At 40.3% G+C, this 20,177-nt stretch overlaps 1 protein-coding gene across 1 annotated transcript in view; it reads right to left on the bottom strand.

Annotated features, from left to right (window-relative positions):
- MYO5A (myosin VA) overlaps window positions 1–20,177 on the bottom strand; it is a 236,091-nt gene that overhangs the window by 12,600 nt on the left and 203,314 nt on the right. Inside the window, exons 30-36 of the mRNA XM_080650082.1 lie at window positions 19,177–19,257; window positions 17,221–17,419; window positions 14,922–14,996; window positions 14,163–14,256; window positions 6,022–6,168; window positions 3,155–3,309; window positions 647–736 (exon numbers count right to left, since the gene is read on the bottom strand). Coding sequence (XP_080506208.1) covers window positions 647–736; window positions 3,155–3,309; window positions 6,022–6,168; window positions 14,163–14,256; window positions 14,922–14,996; window positions 17,221–17,419; window positions 19,177–19,257 — 841 coding nt within the window. The remainder of the gene's footprint in view (window positions 1–646; window positions 737–3,154; window positions 3,310–6,021; window positions 6,169–14,162; window positions 14,257–14,921; window positions 14,997–17,220; window positions 17,420–19,176; window positions 19,258–20,177) is intronic.

The following is a 20,177-nucleotide window of genomic DNA, read 5'->3' as shown; positions in this document are numbered from 1 at the left end:
CCCAGAATCCTAGCCCTGCTTCTTATGGCTGAGAAGACTTGGGCAAACGAATGACCTTTACTGAGCTTCAGTTTCCTCATCTGTAAAACTGGGTCATAATCCCTATCGCACAGAAATGTTGTAAGAATTAAGTGACACAGTGTCTAGTAAGTGCTGTCTGATGCATACATAGTAAGCAGCCCTTTATAAACAGTAATTATTAACATATTACATTTTTGAAAAAATAAAGTCTGTCAAACAATTGATGAATACATCACTAAAAACAAAAGCCAAACAGATTTTTGGACAAATTTAAAAAGACACCTCTTAACTTATCACCTTTAAAGCATTATTGTAAGCTAAAACTGTTTAATTTTTAAAGAGTCCTTAACTTCCACATATTGACAAAAAGTTTCATGGTTCCAACTATTCATTGACCAATCTCATTTTATTTCTACTGTGTTTTCTTATAATACAAACTCTCAGAGGAAAGAAACTTTGTTGTTCCCCACAGTCACTGTTCCATAAATAATAAACATCAAACAAAACTATGAACTTCCAAGCCACCTCTGAATTCATGTTTCTAAATTAACCAATGTTTAAACATTTTCCTTAAAAAGATCAGAGAAGGCATAGCATGTTAGTTTTATAGTCAAGTTTTTCTCACCTCTTCTCCGCTGTACTGCTTCAAACAGTGCAAAAACCGGCAAGTGTTAGAGAGCCAGAAGGAAACGGTTTCAAAATCATCACCTCTTTTCTGAAAGAGAGAATAAGCCTAAATTTGCTTTTTGCTTGGAGAAATAACAATCTGAAAAATAACTGAACAGATACCAGAAGGCCCATTCTTTCAGTTACCATTATAAACAATTACAAATCACAAAGGAGAGCCAGAAAGACTGTGAAACACTGAAACCCAGGTTAGGTTAAACATCATGTCAGTGATAAGATACAATTAAAAAAAAGATTTTAAATTGTTTTCTTAGAAAGAGGAAGGGAGAGGAGAGAGAGAAACATTAATGTGAGAGTGGAACATCGATCACCTGCCTCCTGCACACCCACTACTAGGGATCAAGCCTACAACCCAGGCAGGTGCCTGAAGTGAATTGAACCGGTGACCTTTTGGTGCATGGGACAATGCTCAGCCAACTGAGCCACACCGGCCAGGGTGATAAGATACAATTTCTGAGCAGTGAATCAGAAATGAGATGAAGGAAGTCCAGTGCAGAGCAGTACACAAGGGAAGCTACTTGTCTCTTCATCAGGACTGGGGCACATGTCCAAAATACTCAGTGCTAAATCCAAACAGAGCCCAGGCTGGTATGCTCAGTGGTTAGAGTAGCAGCCTGTGCACCAAAGGGTCTCAAATTCGATTCCCGGTCAAGGGCATGCACCTGGGTTGCAGTTTCTAACCCTAGCCCCAACTGATGTGTCTCTCTCACATTGATGTTTCTCCTTCTCTTCCGCTCCCTTCCTCCCCTTCCACTCTCTCTAAAAATAAATAAACAAATAAATGAAAAGCTACCCTCTGGTGAGGATACAAGACAAATATACTTCAATTCAAAAAGGGATGTGTGACAAATGCACATCAATTTTAAATGGTATCAAAAGGGTGTTAGGTTCTAGTACCCTCTCTTTTGTAATCTTGAAACAATCTGGTACAATAATTAGTCAAATTAGATAAATGCCTTCTTGCAATTAAGATGAAAGGGAGAAAACCTTATGATTTGATTTTGTTGTCTTGGTAAAAGTTGGCCTAAGAAATAGCAAAACTTGTAGTCTAAGTGCAATAGAGCATCAATATACCAAAAATGAAATGAATTCTATTCAGAAGATGCTCATCAATTTTTAAATATTAAATCTTCAGAAATTCCACATTTCAGTAACTACTATAGATTGTAACTACATAGAACATCTTAGCAACAGGGACTGAGAACTAGCATCTGTCAGAAGGTCATGACCAGGTGCTAGGGGGCGGGGTGTGTTTCTTGAGTGCAGTTTCAGATGGGGAAGATGAAAAGGCTCTGGAGATGGGTGGTGATGGCTGCACAACAATATGAATGCACTTTATGCACAGAGGTGGTCACTGGTTAAGCCCTGGCCAGGTGGCTCAGCTGGTTGCAGTATTATCCCATGCACCGAAAGGCCGAGGATTTGATTCCTGGTCAGGGCACATACCAGGTTTTGGGTTGGATCCCCGGTCAGGATGCATATGGGAGGCAACCAATCGATGTCTCTTTCTCACATCAATGTTTCTCGCTCTCTCTCTGTGAAATTAATAAAAACAAACAACAAAACTCCACATGTCCTCAGGTGAGGATAAAAATAATGGTTAAATGCTATAATTTTTGTTATGTATATTTTACCACAATAAAAAAAGTATTTCATGAAACACATCTTAGATTTGAGTGCCCACTGGGCATGTTAACTATCCACTTATCTCCATTCTAAAAATTCTCCTTAAGTCAGATAATCAGAAAGCAAAGTATTTAGAACACATTGTCTTAGCTCCTCACAGAAACACCTGAGTTAAAACTAAGAATAACGTTCATTGTTTTTCTAGAGTCAGGAGGAGGATTATGCAACATAATCACTGAGTCATTAAGTAGGACTTCCTGCTCTAGTACATAACTTTTCTGTCTTTTCCAAGCCTTTCCTTTCTGATTAGTAACTGTGTGTTGCTTCTCCCGTGGAATCAGGCACAGGTTGCAAGGAAAATTATGGGTGATTTGGAGAAAAATGGTAAGAAAAGTTCAAAGAAAAACTTTATTTCATCAACTATCTTCTTATATCAATGAGCCATGTATTATTGAACTTATTTAATACCTATCTTAACTATAGCATCATATTCCCTGTATATGATGGACTCCATTAAATATTTTAAATTTACTTCTAAGTAAGACCTTAAAGCAGACTATTTCTGTCTTTGAAGAAACAATTTTCTCCATAAATGCAATTAAATCAAATTAGTTTTGATTACTGTTTATCCTGAGCCCTGTTTTGAAAGAAGCAGACAATCTGTAAGAAAAAACGTTTCCTACTGTGATACATTTTCACAGTGGAAGGTAGCAGTTAAGACTGCAAAGTATTCACACCTTCCTCAAGGCTGAGGGAGAAAAAGTCCCTACATGCAGGTTCTGTCATTATACTCATGAGAATTTTGTTAAACATGACTGACCTTTAATACTTTTTTGATACTGTTAATTGTGGATGTTAGCAGCGACCTCACTTTCTGGTCATCGTTCAGGTAGTCGGCATGTCGAACACACATGAACAGGATATACGCTGGTAACCCTGGGATCAAGTTGACTGCTACACCACGTGGCTTCAGTTCTGAAAAGAGAAGAGAGAGAAAACAATCTTACCTAACACTGACAGTCTTCATGAGAAGCGCTTTGAGAGACAATGAAAGCACAGTTCTCATGTGAGAGTCCAATCATTCAGAGTAAACAGGTCACATAAAAAGCGTATTTTAATAGCTCAGAAGTTCTTGAGGGTGGAAACATGGTGAATTTTAGTTGTCTCTGCCAAGACAACTCCCAAATCTCTATTTTCTGCCCTGACTTTTCCCTTGAATTCCAGTCTCTTGGATCAGCTGCCTTCTTGGCATCTCAGCTCAGACAAGTCAGACTGAGCCCATCCAAACTAAACTCCATTCCTGTGGTACCTGCTCTTCCAGGAGTTGTCCCCCTCTCAGAAAGTGGCAGTTCCAGCCTTTGAGTTTCTCAGGTTATAAACCTGTCATCACCTTTGATGTCTTTCTTTTTCTCACACCACACACCTAATCCATCAACAAATCCTGTTGGCTTTACCTACAAAACACATCCAGAATCCAGCTACCAACAGCCCTGGTCTAGGTCCCCACCATCTCCTCCTGGATTGTGGTCTCTGATCCATCCCTCGTTCCCCAGTGGTACATTTTCACCTGACAACCAGAGTAATTCTATAGGAAAATGTCAATCAGATCATGTCACTCTTGTTACGAAAATCTTCCAAGTAGCTTCTCACCTCCTTCATTTAAAAACGAAATCCTCAGCATGGTCTGTGTGATCAGGTCTGATCCTCTGCCCCAGGTCACTGTGCTCCAGTAAAACGGGTCTCCTTGCAGTTGGCTGAACGTGCCAGGCATGCCCCCACCCCAGGGCCTATGTGCCAACTATTTTCTGCCTGGAATGTTCTTCCTCAGATATCATCAGCATGAACTGCTTCCTTACTTCCTCAGTCTCTGTCCAAAGATCACCTTGTCAAAGAGGCCTTTCCTAACAGTTTTATATAAATTAGTACACCTGCCTTCACTCTTCATCCTTTTTACCCCATTATATATATATATTTTTTATTCTCTTTTTTAGTTATTGATTTTAGAGAGAGAGAGAGGAAAGGAGAGAGAGGAGTGAGACAGAGAGAAACTCAATTTGTGTTGCTCCACTTATTTATGCATTCACTGGTTGATTCTTGTAGGTACCCTGACTGGAGATGGAACCCACAACCTTGGCATATCGGGACGATGTTCTAACCAACTGAGCTACCCAGCTAGGGCTTTTTCCCTATCTTCTCTTGCACTGGAATATAAGTTATATGAGAATAGGGACTCTATTCTCTCTGTTACCCAGCACAGAAAATGTGTGGCACTTGGTAAGAGCATACTAAATGTTTATTGACCTGATGAATCTTTGCTTAAACTCCATATTTAAAAATCAGTGGCTCCTTAACATTTTTGGTAAATGAAGATCAAGTTGAAACTTTAGCACCTCTGCACCTAAATATAGTACTAAGTTTAATGCCAGGAACCTTAGGTACTTTAAATCAGGTGTAACTGCCAATCACACTGCTGTCACCTGGCACCTGGGGGAGGAATGCTATGCCAAGGCTGAGAGGTGTTCAGCATTCAGTTCAGAACTGTGCACACTTCCTAACCATTTCCCATCCTCCCCTAAAAAGTATTCCTCAGAGCAATCTCCAAGACCTCAGGCTGCTCTGAAATGCTTCTTCCACACCCATTTCATTTGTCCGGACCTCTCCTTCCATTGCTAAAATATTTTCCTTAATTCTTTTGTGTGTGTATTTTTCCTCTATTACTGAGCTGTTGTTGTTGATATATTTAGTCATACACTTTCTAGGGAAGCAAGGAAAACAGAAATTCAGGAATGCAAATAGCCTAGAGCAGCGTGATCAATTCCTTGAAAGATTTTTTTAAAAATATTAGACATGGCCAGGTTCTTCCCTCTAGATCAGTGGTTCTCAACCTTTCTAATGCCGCGACCCTTTAATACAGTTCCTCATGTTGTGGTGACCCCCAACCATGAAATTATTTTCGTTGCTACTTCATAACTGTAATTTTGCTACTGTTATGAATCGTAATGTAAATATCTGTGTTTTCCGATGGTCTTAGGCGACCCTGCTAGCGGTTCTCAATCTGTGGGTCACGACCCACAGGTTGAGAACCTCTGCTGTAGAGCCTAAGACCATTGGAAAGGTTGAGAACCACTGGCATTAGAAAGGTTGAGAACCACTGCTCTAGATTGTAATGTGATCAGTCTGTGGTGGGGACCATACAACAATACTTTTCAAAAGCTTCCAGGTTAGTCTAACCAGAGCTGAGAAGGCCTGGCCTCCAGGGATCTGTATGGGTGGACTTGCTTCCTAGGCAAGCGTCCCTGCTGTTTGACTGACAATGCATGGCGGCCAGGATGCTTCCGCAGGGCCAAATGCCCAGTATGTAATGAGGACTAAAGAAACTGGTGTTGAATATTTCAAAAATCAGTGACTAGTCTTTCCCACCACTGACATGTGTACCAGAAAGACCTTTTAACCCAGGCACAAAATACTTGTGTATTCGAGATCTCTTTCTTTCTTTCTCTCTCTCTCCTCCCTCCTTCCTCTCCCGCCCCCCCTCCATTTTCTCTTTTGTTTCTGTGAGGGCGGCCAGAAGAGGGCTGTTGGCAAGCCAGCCAGAGAGGCCTCACCAGGAACTAAACTAACTGGCACCTTGATCTTGGACTTCCTAGCCTGCAGAACTGAGAGAATAGAAGAAAAGAAAACACTTGCCCAGAATCAGGTTCTTAACAAGTTTTTGCTCATCCTCCTTCTTGTATTCCAGCATTCCTTGGAAATCCTTTTCTTTCCTGGGAATGTTGACTGGACGGATGGGTTCATCAATTATCTGTCCTGGGGATATGTTCTCCATCTGGCCCACTTCGTGAGAAACAAAAAGGAGAAGAAAAGGTTTTCCAGGGAGAAAAGATGAGAAGGTTCCATGTTCCTATAATTTTAAATGATGAATTCTATAACAACAAAAATGTGCCATATTTGCCACTTAATTGTCACCTTTTTTATCTTATTTTTTTTGTTTTTTTTCAAGCAAATATATTTAATTTTTTTTTATTTTTTTATTGTTTAAGGTATTACATGTGTCCATATCCTCCCATTGGCCCCCCAGCCCACTCCCCTCTTTAATTACCTTTTCTGCTAAAATTGGCTGTAAATGTCAAAATTGTATGGTGATGTCACTGACAGCCACCAGTGCTGGGCTACTATTAATGTCAGAGAACCTTACTTGATTCAAAAGCGTTTTTTTTTTTTTTGTGGGGGGAGGAGGAGGTAATAAATTTACTCTGTAATAAGATTAAATGTTCCCAAAGTTAGTGGTTTAATTTCTTGGTTAATGAATTGTTATTAATCATAAATAGTTAAATATATTTAGACTTTAAATCACAAAAGGACAGAAGGAAAAACATAATATTCTACAAAGAGGAAGAAAAACTGTAGAAGATTCCCCTCACTTTCAGCTCTATGAATCTAGTCATTAAAGAAAAAGAACATTTACTTTATTTTTTTAAATAAATCTTTATTGTTCAGATTATTACAGGTGTTCCTCTTTTTTTCCCCATAGCTCCCCTCCACCTGATTCCCCACCCCACCCCATGCCCTTACCCCCTGCCACTGTCTTCATCCATAGGTGTAAGCTTTTTGTCCAATCTCTTCCCGCACCCCTCACACCCCCTCCCCCCTGAGAGTTGTCAGTCCACTCCCTTTCTTTGTCCCTGATTCTATTATATTCACCAGTTCATTCTGTTCTTCAGATTTTTTATTCACTTGATTTTTAGATTCACTTGTTGGTAGGTATGTATTTGATGTCATTTTGTTGTTCATAATTTTTATCTTTACCTTTTTCTTCTTCTTCCTCTTCTTAAAGAACACCCTTTAGCATTTCATGTAATCCTGGTTTGGTGGTGATGAACTCCTTTAGCTTTTTCTTGTCTGTGAAGCTCTTTATCTGACCTTCAACTCTGAATGATAGCTTTGCTGGGTAGAGTAATCTTGGTTGTAGGTTCTTGCTGTTCATCACTTTGAATATTTCTTGCCACTCCCGTCTGGCCTGCATAGTTTCTGTTGAGAAATCAGCTGACAGTCGTATGGATGCTCCCTTGTAGGTAACTAACCGTTTTTCTCTTGCTGCTTTCAAGATTCTCTCTTTGTCTTTTGCCCTTGGCATTTTAATATGATGTGTCTTGGTGTGGTCCTCTTTGGATTCCTCTTGTATGGGGTTCTGTGTGCTTCCTGAACTTGTAAGTCTATTTCTTTCACCAGGTAGGGAAAGTTTTCTGTCATTATTTCTTCTAATATGTTTTCAATATTTTGCTCTCTCTCTTCTTCTGGCACCCCAAAAATTCGGATGTTGGTACGCTTAAAGTTGTCCCAGAGGCTCCTTACACTATCTTCATATTTTTGGATTCTTTTTTCTTTTTGTTTTTCTGGTTGGGTGTTTTTTGTTTCCTCATATTTCAGATCTTTGGTTTGATTCTTGGGGTCCTTTGATCTACAGTTGAGTTTCTGTATATTCTTTATTTCAGACAGTGTATGCTTAATTTCTGACTGGTCCTTTTCCATTTTTTTGGCATTCTCATTTAGATCCTTAAAGGTCTCACTAAGTTCCTCAGCGGTTTTTAGAAGATTCTTGAGTAACCTTATAAATGTGATTCTGAACTCTATGTCATCCAGTAGTTTGCTTTCCTCCATTTCTCTCATTCGTGACATGTTTCTTTGTCTCCGCATTTTGCTGCTTCCTTGTGTTGATGGAGTGGCTTTGTGTGGTAGGTGACCTATAGGGGCCAGTAGTTCAGCCTCCCCAATCACCTGAGGTGGATGCCTTTGGTACACCCCTTTGTGGGCTGAGTGCAAAGTCTTGGTGTAGTTAAGCCTTGATTGCTGTTGGTACACTGGGAGGAATTGACCTCCAGGCCAATTGGCTGTGAGGACCGGCTGTGTCTATAATGGAAGAACTGCTGTGCTGGAGACACGCTTATGGTGCAGGACTTGTTTCAGTGGGGCTTTGGTGCTCACTGAGTCTGCCTCTTGAATGTGTCACTTATGGATGTGAGGAGTTGAAATCTGTTGTCTCACACTGACCACTAGGTACACTGGCTTCTGGATCTCCAATGGGGTGCAGGTCAGCTACTGTCTGAGGCCACCCAGCAGGCACTAGAGCGAGAACTACAGTTTTCTCCTCTTTGCTTGGGGTTTGGAGGTTTTGGAGCTGTCTGACCTGGGCTGCAAGTTTGCTATGTTAAGCTGCGATAGGGCAGGTCATTCATATGCTAAAGCCGTTGCTTGGAGCTTGGGTGGGTTTGTAGGTTGTGTGGGGCGGGGTTTCAGGTCCTCACTAGGCTAGGGCGTGGCAAACAGCAATGGCTGCCAGCCCCAGCACAATAAACAATTATTCCTGCACGCAGCCCTGCAAGCAAGCCTCCCTCACTTTCCGACCCCACGGCAGACAGTCCAGCTTCTCCCCTTCTCCCCACAGGAGTTTGGGTCCCCCGCGTCTACCCAGAAACTGGAGTTCGGAGTAATCGGGAGCTTATCTCCCTTCGGGTTGAAAACAGCTGCGCTCCCGATTCGCGCGTCTCCGTACCTCAGCTTTTCCACACTTGTGCACCCCTCAATGCTGTTTGCTCTTTCCTTCTAGTTGTAGAACTTCCACTCAGCCAGCTTTCCCGTGGTTCTGGGTGATAGACGTTTTGTCTTTTAGTTGTAGTTTTGAAATTGTTGTGCGAGGCAGCAGTTTAGGTGTTTACCTATGCCGCCATCTTGGATCCTCCTCAGAACATTTACTTTAAATGTATCATTGCAATCAGTTAAAACCAATGAGAGAGCTGGTAGGATAATGTGTCCTCACACTAGTTGATTTGAAATGTTTTCTTTTTGACAGAGGCTTCCCAAGACAAAGACCTAACTTGCTCCAGCCATCCCTCATTCCCAAAGAAATAATGAGCGGATAAAACCACCTCTATTTAATGTAATTTCCTAAATACTATTCAGTTTTTGTTTGTTTGTTTCTAGTAAAGTGTTAACAGTCCTACCATGAAGTTGCAACCATTAAAGCACAGCTACTGGTTAACCCGTTTCAGAGGTTAAAAGTGGTCACTACTGTCAGTAGCAGCTGCTGGAGAAGAATAATGCTAAGGATTCAAAAAGTCCCCAATATCACCTCAGAATTTATGAAATATGTTTTAAAAGAAAGCTTCACTTCCCTTTTGCAAAATCTCTAACCAAGATATTTTTGGTTCTGTATAAAATGTCAAAGACAAAATTTGTCATACTTTAATTAAAAATTTTCTCTCTGCCTTTGAATTCTCCCAAGAGATTAGAGTCTTTATAAAAACTCACAGATAGCTCTAGTTGGTTTGATTCAGTGGATAGAGCATCGACCTATGGACTGAAGGGTCCTGGGTTTGATTCTGGTCAAGGGCACATGCCTGGGTTGCAGGTGTGATCCCCAATAGGGGATGTGCAGGAAGCAGCTGATCAATGATTTTCTCTCATTATTGATATTTCTATCTCTCTCTCCCTCTCCTTTCCTCTCTGAAATCAATAAAAATAAAATTAAAAATATATAAATAAAAAAAACCTCACAGATAAAGTGTAGATGTCAGCCCTGGCCCGGTAGCTCAGTTGGTTAGAGTGTCATCCTGATACACCAAGATTGTGGGTTCGATCCCCCATCAGGGCACATATAAGAATCAACCAATGAATGCATAAATAAATGAAACAACAAATCTACGTGTGTGTTCTCTCTCTCTCTCCTTTTCTCTAAAACCAATCAATAAAAAAATCTTTAAAAATATATAAATGTCAACTCAATATAACCTTGATTCACTTAGCAAATCACCTGCTACTAAAATAAAATGTCAACCCTCGTATAGCATCAGAAAAGCATAAAGTCTGAAAGAGAGAAGGCAGGACACCACCCCAGTTTTTAAAGACAAAAGAGACCTTGGGGGATCATCCAGTCCAATGCCCCATCTCTTACTGACCTCCTTCTAGAAAGACCTGAAGAGATCCCTATTTCTATCTCACAGATTCTTTATACTTGAGGAAAAACATTCCTGAACCTTTTTGTCCTGGAAAAGGAAAGGACACTAGAATTTTTTGTTGTTGATGTTGTTAATCCTCACCAGAGGATATTTTTCCATTGATTTTTTAGAGAGTGGAAGGGAGAGGGGAGCGACACAGAGAGAGAGAAACATCAATGTGAGAGAGACACATCCTCGCGCACCCTGAGCAGGGCCAGAGATCAAGCCTGCAACCTAGGTACCTGCCCTTGACCAGAATCGAACCAGGGACCCTTAGGTCTGCCAGCCAATGCTCTCCACTGAGCCAAACTGGCTAGGGCTAGTATTTTAATTTATTTTTTTTCACTTTGGTACTAGGTAGATCTTAGTCACAGTTTAATTGAGGCAGTCAAATTTCTATAAATAGAGAGAGTCTGTTAGAAAATATGACACAAAGGAAAGAAGTCAGTGGTTCTCAGAAGACTTGGGTTCTAGTCCTAGTTTGGCCACTAACTGGATGAAACTTTAAAAGTCAGTTATGGTTTCTGGGCCTCAATTTTTTTCCTCCTATAATATGATTAACCCATTTCTAGAATTCTTTAAGGTCTAAATTCCTTGACTCCATGAAAACTGAAATGGAACACCCACTCCTGGATTAAAATATAACACAACGCAGATCAAATTTTGAAACACTTTCCATTAGCTATGTAATTTCTGCTAAAATTATATATGTTGATGTTTAAAAAAAGTTTTCATTGGCTTCTACAGAAGTCTCCATAATTAAATGTTACTCATAGAAGGAGGCAAGAACCTCCTATTTTAAACAAGAAGAACTTAAGTATATTATAATATACATTTTTAAAAATATACAAAGATTTCTATATATTAGAAGGTGCTTCGCTGTACATGGTTGCCAGTATTTTCTGTATAATGGGGTAGGGGACAGGAAAAATGTTCAAGGAGCCTGTCACCTTTATTCCCTAATTCTGGGAGGTGGGGGAATACTGCTCTCCACAAGGGCCCAGAGCAAATAAACTGATTTCATTTTATTCTTTAGACATGCATCAGTTATTCAACTTCTCTTAAGGATATTTTAATGATCTTTTTGTTTAATCTATGAATTGCCTCCTCAAGTGCTATGTACAGGTTTAAGAACATAGTTGGCAGGACAGTTTAACTGACCAGAAGATTTCTGATTGATAATGGCTTCAACCTGCTGGCATCTTAAAATATCCTAATCTATCTCTTTAATTAAAAAGATACATATCAAAGAAATCTTAGTAAGAACTTAAAATATTAAGTGAAACCATTAGGAGTTTTAAAAAATAATCTCACAAATCGATACCTTGAAATCAGTTTCTTTCAAGCAAGTACTCTGCAATCTAATTATCATCTCATGATATAATTAGTGCAGAGTTAAGTGCAGAAATGTTCTGTGAATAAAGGTTTTCAAAGTTCTGCTAACAGACATTTTATTTTTTTAATCCTCATCCGAGGATATTTTTTCAATTGATTTTTAGAGAGAGTGGAAGAGAGAGGGAAAGACAGAGAGAGAAATATTGATGTGAGTGAAACACATCAATTGGTTGCCTCCTACACATGCCTGGACCAGGGCTGGGGCCAGGGAGAAGAATGCAACTGAGGTTATGTGCCCCTGACCAGAATCGAACCCAGGACCCTTTGGTCTGCAGGCTGATGCTCTATCCACTGACCCAAACCAGCTAGGGCCAATAGACATTTTAGCCCATGTGTGTGATTTGGAGATTCAAAACTTTATTCCGATATATAAGATCTGAATCAATAATGCTATAAGGATTACATATAAAATACAACAGCCAAGTAATCTGATTTCTAAGTAAATCTTTCAGCATTTGTATATCCAAGGGAATACAAAGTAAATATCTTCAAAGTAAATATCTACATTGCCATTCTAAATATTTCTGAAACTTATTCATTCAGGAAACATTTATGGAATGATTAAGATGGGCCAAATACTATGTGAGGTATTGTGAAAAGGGGAAGTAAGAGGTGGTCCCATGGTCAGGAAGCTCATAGTCCATTGAGGAAACCAGTAATTCAAAGAGAAAAATGGCTAAAAATATGACAGTGAAAATCATAAAAGTGAGTCAAACTGTGATACATAGAGGTGGAACCATAAGGTCTGTCTGGTGATCAGGAAATCATGCTCTTGAGGATGTGACACATGACTCTGATCTTCTCAAAGGATGAGCAGAACCTGACCAAGAGAACAGAAAGACCCACATGCCTGGCATGTTGGAGAATGAAAACCACAGAGTGAATCATGGTACATTACTGTGACCATTCCCAGTGCTAGGGACTCTTCACCCTTCGAGGCAGAGTGACATTGGGAGGATAGGTGGTCGGACAACACAGTATCATTTTTTTTCAAAATGATCATAGTTTGCATAGATTTGAAGGCAGTTCCAAAGAAGAACCCTAAATCTCTTGAACAATGAGAGCATTGTTAGAATTTGGCTTTAGCCCTGATCACTGCTATATTCTTGGTACCTAAATACGCTAATCTGAAGGAAAAAACACACTAACCCACACGCTGAGATTCATTTGTATCCTATATAATAAAGAGGTAATATGCAAATTGACCCTCACACCCTCGCACAAGATGGCTGCCCCATGTGGTCAAAGATGGCCACCACAAGATAGCCGGCAGGGGAGGATAGTTGTGGGCGATCAGGCCAGCAGGGGAAGGCAGTTAGGGGCAACCAGGCCAGCAGGGAGGGCAGTTGGGGGGAACCAGGCCTGCAGGGGAGGGCAGTTAGGGGTGACCGGGCTGGCAGGGGAGGGCAGTTAGGGGTGACCGAGCCAGCAGGGGAGGGCCAGGCCTGCAAGGGAGGGCAGTTAGGGGTGACTGGGCCAGCAGCGGAGAGCAGTTGGGAGGGACAAGGCCTGCAGAGGAGGGCAGTTGAGGTGGGGGACCAGGCCTGAAGGGGAGGGCAGTTAGGCGTCGATCAGGCTGGCAGGGGAGTGGTTAGGGGGTGATCAGGCTAGCAGGCAGGCGAGCGGTTGGGAGCCAGCAATCCCAGATTGTGAGAGGGATGTCCCAGATTGGAGACGGTGCAGGCTGGGCTGAGGTACCCCCCTCCTCCTGACCCAGTGCATGAATTTTGTGCACCGGGCCTCTAGTATAATAATAACAACTGATATTTGATTCATTCTTAAGGTATGTTCACATCCTCATCATATATAAATCATGAGATGTTTTAAAAAATATTACTTCTTTATAATCGTAATTCAGTTTTTTCTTATTTACTTCTCTATTTATCTGCATTAGATGGTAAGTTCTTTGAGGATACAGATTTTGTCTTACTATCTTAATATCCCTGATACTAACAATAATAATAACTAAGTTATATATAGCATTTACTATGTACCAGGATCTATAGTAATGCAATACATATTAACTCATTTAATTTTTACAAACCATGTCAAGTACACCGTTATCATTCCCATTTAACAGGTGGGAAAACTGAGGTACTGAGAGGTTCAATAACTTGCCCAATATCAGATGACTAATAGAAGAAGGCCAGGATTTGAATCTAAAAGGCTTAGCTCCAGGATCCATGCTTTTAACTTAGCACAGTGCCTGACATAGTAGTAATTGATATTTGTTGAATGGATTATCTTGCTTTGTAAATTGTTATTACAATGAAAACAATATTTCCCCCACCTCAAAACGGAAGCATCCACTACACAGACACTAGGTTTGCTCAAAGTAATTTTTGTTATCATCCCCGATATTCGCATGTAAACCTATTAGGACACTAGTATAGCAATACAAAACCAAGATTCAGCAATTGTTATAAAACATGTTTAAAATACCTTCTAGTTCACCAATTTTTTTGGCAAATACTTTTAGTTGCTTTTTTAGTTTCCGGACAGTCTTATCTTGTTTTTCAAGTTGTTCCATCAAATCCTAAAGGTCAAAATGAGAAATACAACAGAATGATCAAAATAGGTCTTCTAAAATGCACAGAAGGAAAGCAGACACAAAATCATAGAAATAGCACTGTTAGTTTCCACATAAAAGCTCCAGAAAAGCTCACTGGTGGAGCCACCACCTGGCTGAAACTGGCAGGCATGGGAAATGCAGCTATAATACAAGCCGAATGTTAAAATACACTATACAGTACAATCCTTTACAGCGTGACGGACAGCAGGCTCACTGGGGAGTCTTTTCCAGTAGACTCCATGTGGGCAAAACAATTAAATGCTTGTAAAATGTACCACTATTCCAGTGCAATGTTTTCTTTTAAAGTGGGAAGAGGCAAAATAAATTTTGATGAATGCACAAAATGTTTTGTGCAGAGTTTTAAGGGCAGTTGAACTTGGGTAGGAGCTTTTGACTTTTGACTTCCATCACACTGCAAGCCTAGAGTCAGTAACAAACCAAACACGACAATGGACGCAGGACACTAGTAGAGGTGACACCACTGGCTGACAGACAGCTGTGGGGAGAAACAGGTTTCATCAGAGTTTTTGCAGAGACTTCCTGGGAGGAGCAGGCAGGGCAGCCCCTCCGTTGCAGAGAGCTAGAAGTAGTGCAGAAAGCAACAGGAAAGCACTCTTGAGTTTACATACAATCATCCGTTTGTAAAGTGAAATCCGATATGATTGATACTTCTTAGGGTCATCTGCATATAATTCCTCAAAATACTGAAAAAACAGGCATAATGGATATTTGTTGTTCTCTGTGTTGTTGAGGGGAATGCTACCCCTCAGCAAAATCAATTTTTAAAATATTTTAAGATAAATAATGAAACTGTATCTACTGAAAAAGCTCTGGTTTGTCATCTGCCATTGCCCTCTGATCTTTCTGGTACAGACAATTCCAGCTTTATGCTGTGACATATGCTGTCACGTGCTCAGAGGAAACAGGCCACAGCCAGGATGCCATCAGTTAGCAGGGGAACAAAGTGGTGGTTGAGTCCCCGGGTAAGGCTGCTATAATTTCACTCCTTAGACCTGCTCACAAGTTTCTGCACTTTTTGTTGCCAGCAGTTGTGGCAAGAGTAGGGCAGGCAAATAGAATTAATGGCAATATGGGCGCTGCTGTTTGAAGGTGGAAAAGGCCGGCGAGCAGCTGTGTGCCTTCCTCCCCTGAAAGGCAGCATGGGAGGCCTGGGAAGCTTGTTCACTAGAGGAGGAGGAAAAGCTTCTGTTTGTGTTGGGGCAGGTAGGCGGGCGGGTTACTCAGGGCAGCAGTTCCAAGGCCTAAGCCTCGGTTCCCAGCCGTTTTAATATTCTGCTCACGTATTTCCCAAAGAAATGTACAGTTAACATTGAGAAACTACAATGACTTTGAAAAAGTGCATCACTCCCTATACTTAGGTTTGAATCCAGTCTCCAGTCAGCGAGGCAGGAGAAGCGGCTGAGCTGCAAAGGATTTTCCTAAACCGAAGACAAAATCATTAACTAGACTACCAGCTTAGAATTTGGGGGCTTAGTTTACTTCTGTATTAGTTACGCAAAATTATCAAGAAAAAGAATACTACAGACAAGGCTGCAAGGGAAATGCTTAATCAGCTTGATGAAAAAACTGGGAATCTGCACCCAGAAGCATCTTTACTTCACGGTTTCACCTCATACTTGAAGACAATCATTTATAAGCAGATAATTTATACACTGATCAATCGTTATTATATTATTTAGTATATTTATCAATTCTTAGGCATTTAAGCATTGTTAGTTAAACTTAAGCAACAATACACTTGAAAATAATGAAAAGACATTTCAGTCCATGATCTGGAAGATTTCCCCCCAGCAATCAGTGATATTTCAGTCACCGTGGAGAGTCCAAACACTGCCCTCAGCCTTCTCCCCCATTCCCACAGTGGAGCCTCCCACATGTGTCCTCTGTCCTCGAGGGGACAGATGGGCTCTGAAAAGAACACCTTTGTGTTTTGCTTCTGATTAATATAAAAGACAGTTGGATAGATGACACCAGAAAACTATTTGTAACATAAAATGATCACTAATGGAATAATGGAGGGATAATTCAGATTGTTAAATCTTCAGAGAAAATCCAAACTATTTATTATAGATTAAAACCCTGAATTAAAGAAAAGAAGATAAAACACTATCAGCCTTAAACAGCTGTTCTCAAAACCAGGCTGACATTACAATCTAGATTTTATATAGAAACATGGAATCATTACTTTTCAATGACCTTTCATTTAATAAATATATTATCAAATTTAAGTAGATTTAAAAAAATCTATAAATCTGTAATAAAAGTTATTTTGTGACTGAGAAAGAAATATTCTAGAAAATACTTTCTATGAAATAAAGAAAGAGAAAAAGAAAAGAAAAAATCTGGTGCCACTGTTCAGAATCTGGGAAGAGAAAAAAAAAAAAACCTCTCCTCATTTCATTGCACACGTTCTGTTTAAAAGAATAAAAAATGTATAAACTTGCATACTGCTCTCTCCTCTATGACCTGGGAGCTCCATCCAATGTCAACCAGAAGTTCCCTTTGGTTCTGCCAACTGCCTTGCAGACCACAGCTCTAACCCCCACCTGTCTGCTACAGATGGAGGCTGGGGTGGCCTCAGTGGCTGTTTGGGAACCACAGTTGAACAAACCTTGGCCCCAGTCTCTGTCACAACAACCACATAACCAAGGGCAGAGAATGGCAGAGATTCTGCAGCGAAGTGGAAAAGAGGCCACGCGAGTTCTCGAGGATCTTAAGAGCCCAGCATGCATGCAGCTGGTTGATACCTCCGAGACCCTCCAAGTGGGTCTGAGAGAGCTCCTGTGAGAAACACAACCTGCGCACATGCCTTTTCCATTTCTGCCAACAGAGTCCTATTTTCCTCACTCCATCTCTGCTGAGTGAGAGGGTGACGGTGTGGGGCACCCTGCAGAGCCAGGCCCTTACCAAGTTTTCGTTGGTCAGCCGGGTGATCTCGTGCTGCAGGCTGGCCTCGATGCGGGCCTCGGGGGGCAGCTGCAGGTTCTGGGCCAGCAGCTGCTGCTGCCGGTTGTTCTCTTCCTTCAGGCTCTGGATCTCCCCACGGAGGGCTTCGGCCTCGTTCTCATGGCTCCTCTTCTGTGACTGGAGCTGGGATTCCAGGAGCCTGTGGAGAAGCCACACGGGTAGGGAAGGGTGATGATGACACAGAGTCCCTGCCTGGTGGGGCGAGGCTTCGTGCTCACTAGCAAGGGCAGGAAAAGCGGGGGCTCGAGTGTCTGCGCAACTTCTGACTTTAGATTAAAGTCAGGAAACTCAAGACCAGAACTGGACACGTTTGTGTCTTTCTGAACTGTGGGCCCGGCTACGAATATAAAGTTCTAAAGGCCCTGAGAAGCAGGGGAGTTTTAGCTCTTTTGAGAGTTCACAGGAATGATGAATAAAATAACCAATTAAAAGACAGCTTCAATCTGGCTGACTACAAACAAGCATTCAAGTTGGCAAAGACAGTACCTTTGCCACAAAATAACTGCATTATGGATCCAAGATTACAAACAATTGATCTAATTCGTATGACTTCAAGAATGTCAGCATTACTAACTTCAGGCAGAGGGTGTAACCAGGGTCCCCTTTTTACTTTCTACTCTTATCTGTGATGAAAGGAATAGCTGAATGCTTCTTTGAAATATATACAGATTTACCAAATCCAGACAGGTAGTTCTGAAATTTCATATACAAGTATTTTAAATCTGTCATCTTCTTTCTCCCCATAAACTTCCCTATCAGTAAAAGAATCCTAACAAGACATGGTTTTAGAACATAAGTATTAACAGGACCAACAAAGTGGTTGCTGCTTCTCTGAGCAAACACTCAAGTTAGCTATGCCCAGGCATCAGCAGTGAGCACAGCAGAGAGAAATAGCATCCCCCCTTTATCATGCACCCCACATTCACCCCCTTTCTAAACACAAAACAAAGTTACAGTTAGTAATTAACATGAAGAAAGAAAGAATGTTCTTTTATTCTAATCCCCTTGGTTACCAACTGCTGGGCAAGATTTATTGATGCCATTGCAAGCAAACTGTTAACAGCAGACTAAAAATATTTTAGTGAGTATAAAATTTCAAGAGGTTTTGAACCAGTAACACCACAAAGTTAATGACAATGGTTTATGGTTAGAACAAACAAAGCAGAATAAGCAGGAGCCCCTTGAACAAAGGTATTTTTCAAGCTTAAACACTAAATAGTATTTTTATGAGATTTTTAGGACACAAACATCACTAGAGCAGAGGAGTATCTGTGTTAGAAAGGTGCTGCTGATTCAATTTTATTTGCTTCCCCCTAAACGTATTTAACATGTTGAATCTGGGTAATTATTTTGAACTGTAGCAATGCAGGAAACCCTCCTGATTTGCTGTTTCACAAATTGGAACTTCACAATAACCACACAGAATGCCAAGTCAGGCACTTAATACTGCCGAAAAGCAGCATGGCAACAATATACAGGAATGCAGCCACACATCCATGGGCATATTTATCCTTTAGATTGATCATTATTCCAAACAAGAAACTACTAAGTAATAGGTATTAATCTCTCCCCACAGTAGTTTGAGCTCTAGTTGAAAGGTTTTGGGTTTTTTTCCAACTCCTAGTGAGATATTCACAAATTTCAGTGTCTGAAGGGCAGTCTAGTTAGCATCTTTCACTTATGGGCAGCAACTCTTATTCATCATCAATCTATTTCAGCTTTAACAGCATCCCTTACTAAAGGTTTTTAGGAAGATATTTGGTTGAATGCTCAGTTTTACTAAAATTTACTTAGTTAGACAATGTACAAGAAATATATAATTTAAAGTCAGGAGGCCACTGTTAGTAAGAAAAACAACAAATGAATAACATTGCATTTTGAGGACACAAATATAACCTGTTGGCTTGTTTTAACCCTTCATAAACCAGCCACAGCTCTCCATCCTCATTCAACTCATGGTAATCCATAGCAGACGACCTTCCATGCAAAAGGAACAATGCAAAACACAAAGGATACAGATTGGGAATGAGATGATGATGGTCAACAGCACCACATGACATTTCATACTGTTTTTGTTAATTACAGATAACTTAAGACATTATCACAAAAAATTATTTCTGGTTAATTTTTTTAAAAATGTGTAACATCTAATTGGGTAGAAAGTAAAACAAATGAATCAAGGATCTACAGCGATTTTTCCTGTAAAATAAGAAATGATTCAAAAGGTGAGAGAGAGGTTCTGTTTTTAACATTTTATTCAGCTATCAGAATGATCTTATATGTCACTTATTATATTCAAGACTAACCATAACAGTCACACACATATAATATGAAAACTGCAGCTATTGTCTTCATGTGGCAATCTTCATAATCCATTTCAAAATGAAATTTTAAGTTTTATGGGTAGGAACTTGTTTTGACTTAATAAAATCTCGTTTCCTAGTTTTAAAAAACTCTTATAGGAGTAACTTATAAATAAGAATATGTTCAAAGTTCGCAGCTTTTATGACACAACTTTTAAAAGACTTTTTTCTTTGTCTCAAAATTAATTTTAAGGCCTACGGAAACTGTTTTTATATTAATGATGTGACATATTTTATTAAAAGTATGTATACTAAGTAATAGGTATTAATAAATAATAAATAATAACGGCATGCTTGATTACAAGATTTCTTCCATCTAGGGTATTAAAATGATATACGTGAATGTTTGCTAAGTGTCAGGTATTGTCTATAACTCCCGCATATATTATTTCACTTAGCTCTCCCAGTCACCCAATACACATCTTTTGCCACATCACAGAGAAAGATGTGAGGCTTGGAAGTAAGATGCCTATGGAGGCTACGCAGCTGGAAAGCAGTGGCCTCAGGGCCATCCGGCGCGAGCCCAAGTTCTCA

The sequence above is a fragment of the Plecotus auritus genome (assembly GCF_963455305.1).
Source record: "Plecotus auritus genome assembly, chromosome: 1".
Lineage (NCBI taxonomy): Eukaryota > Metazoa > Chordata > Mammalia > Chiroptera > Vespertilionidae > Plecotus > Plecotus auritus.
This window is presented reverse-complemented; position numbering and strand designations above follow the sequence as displayed.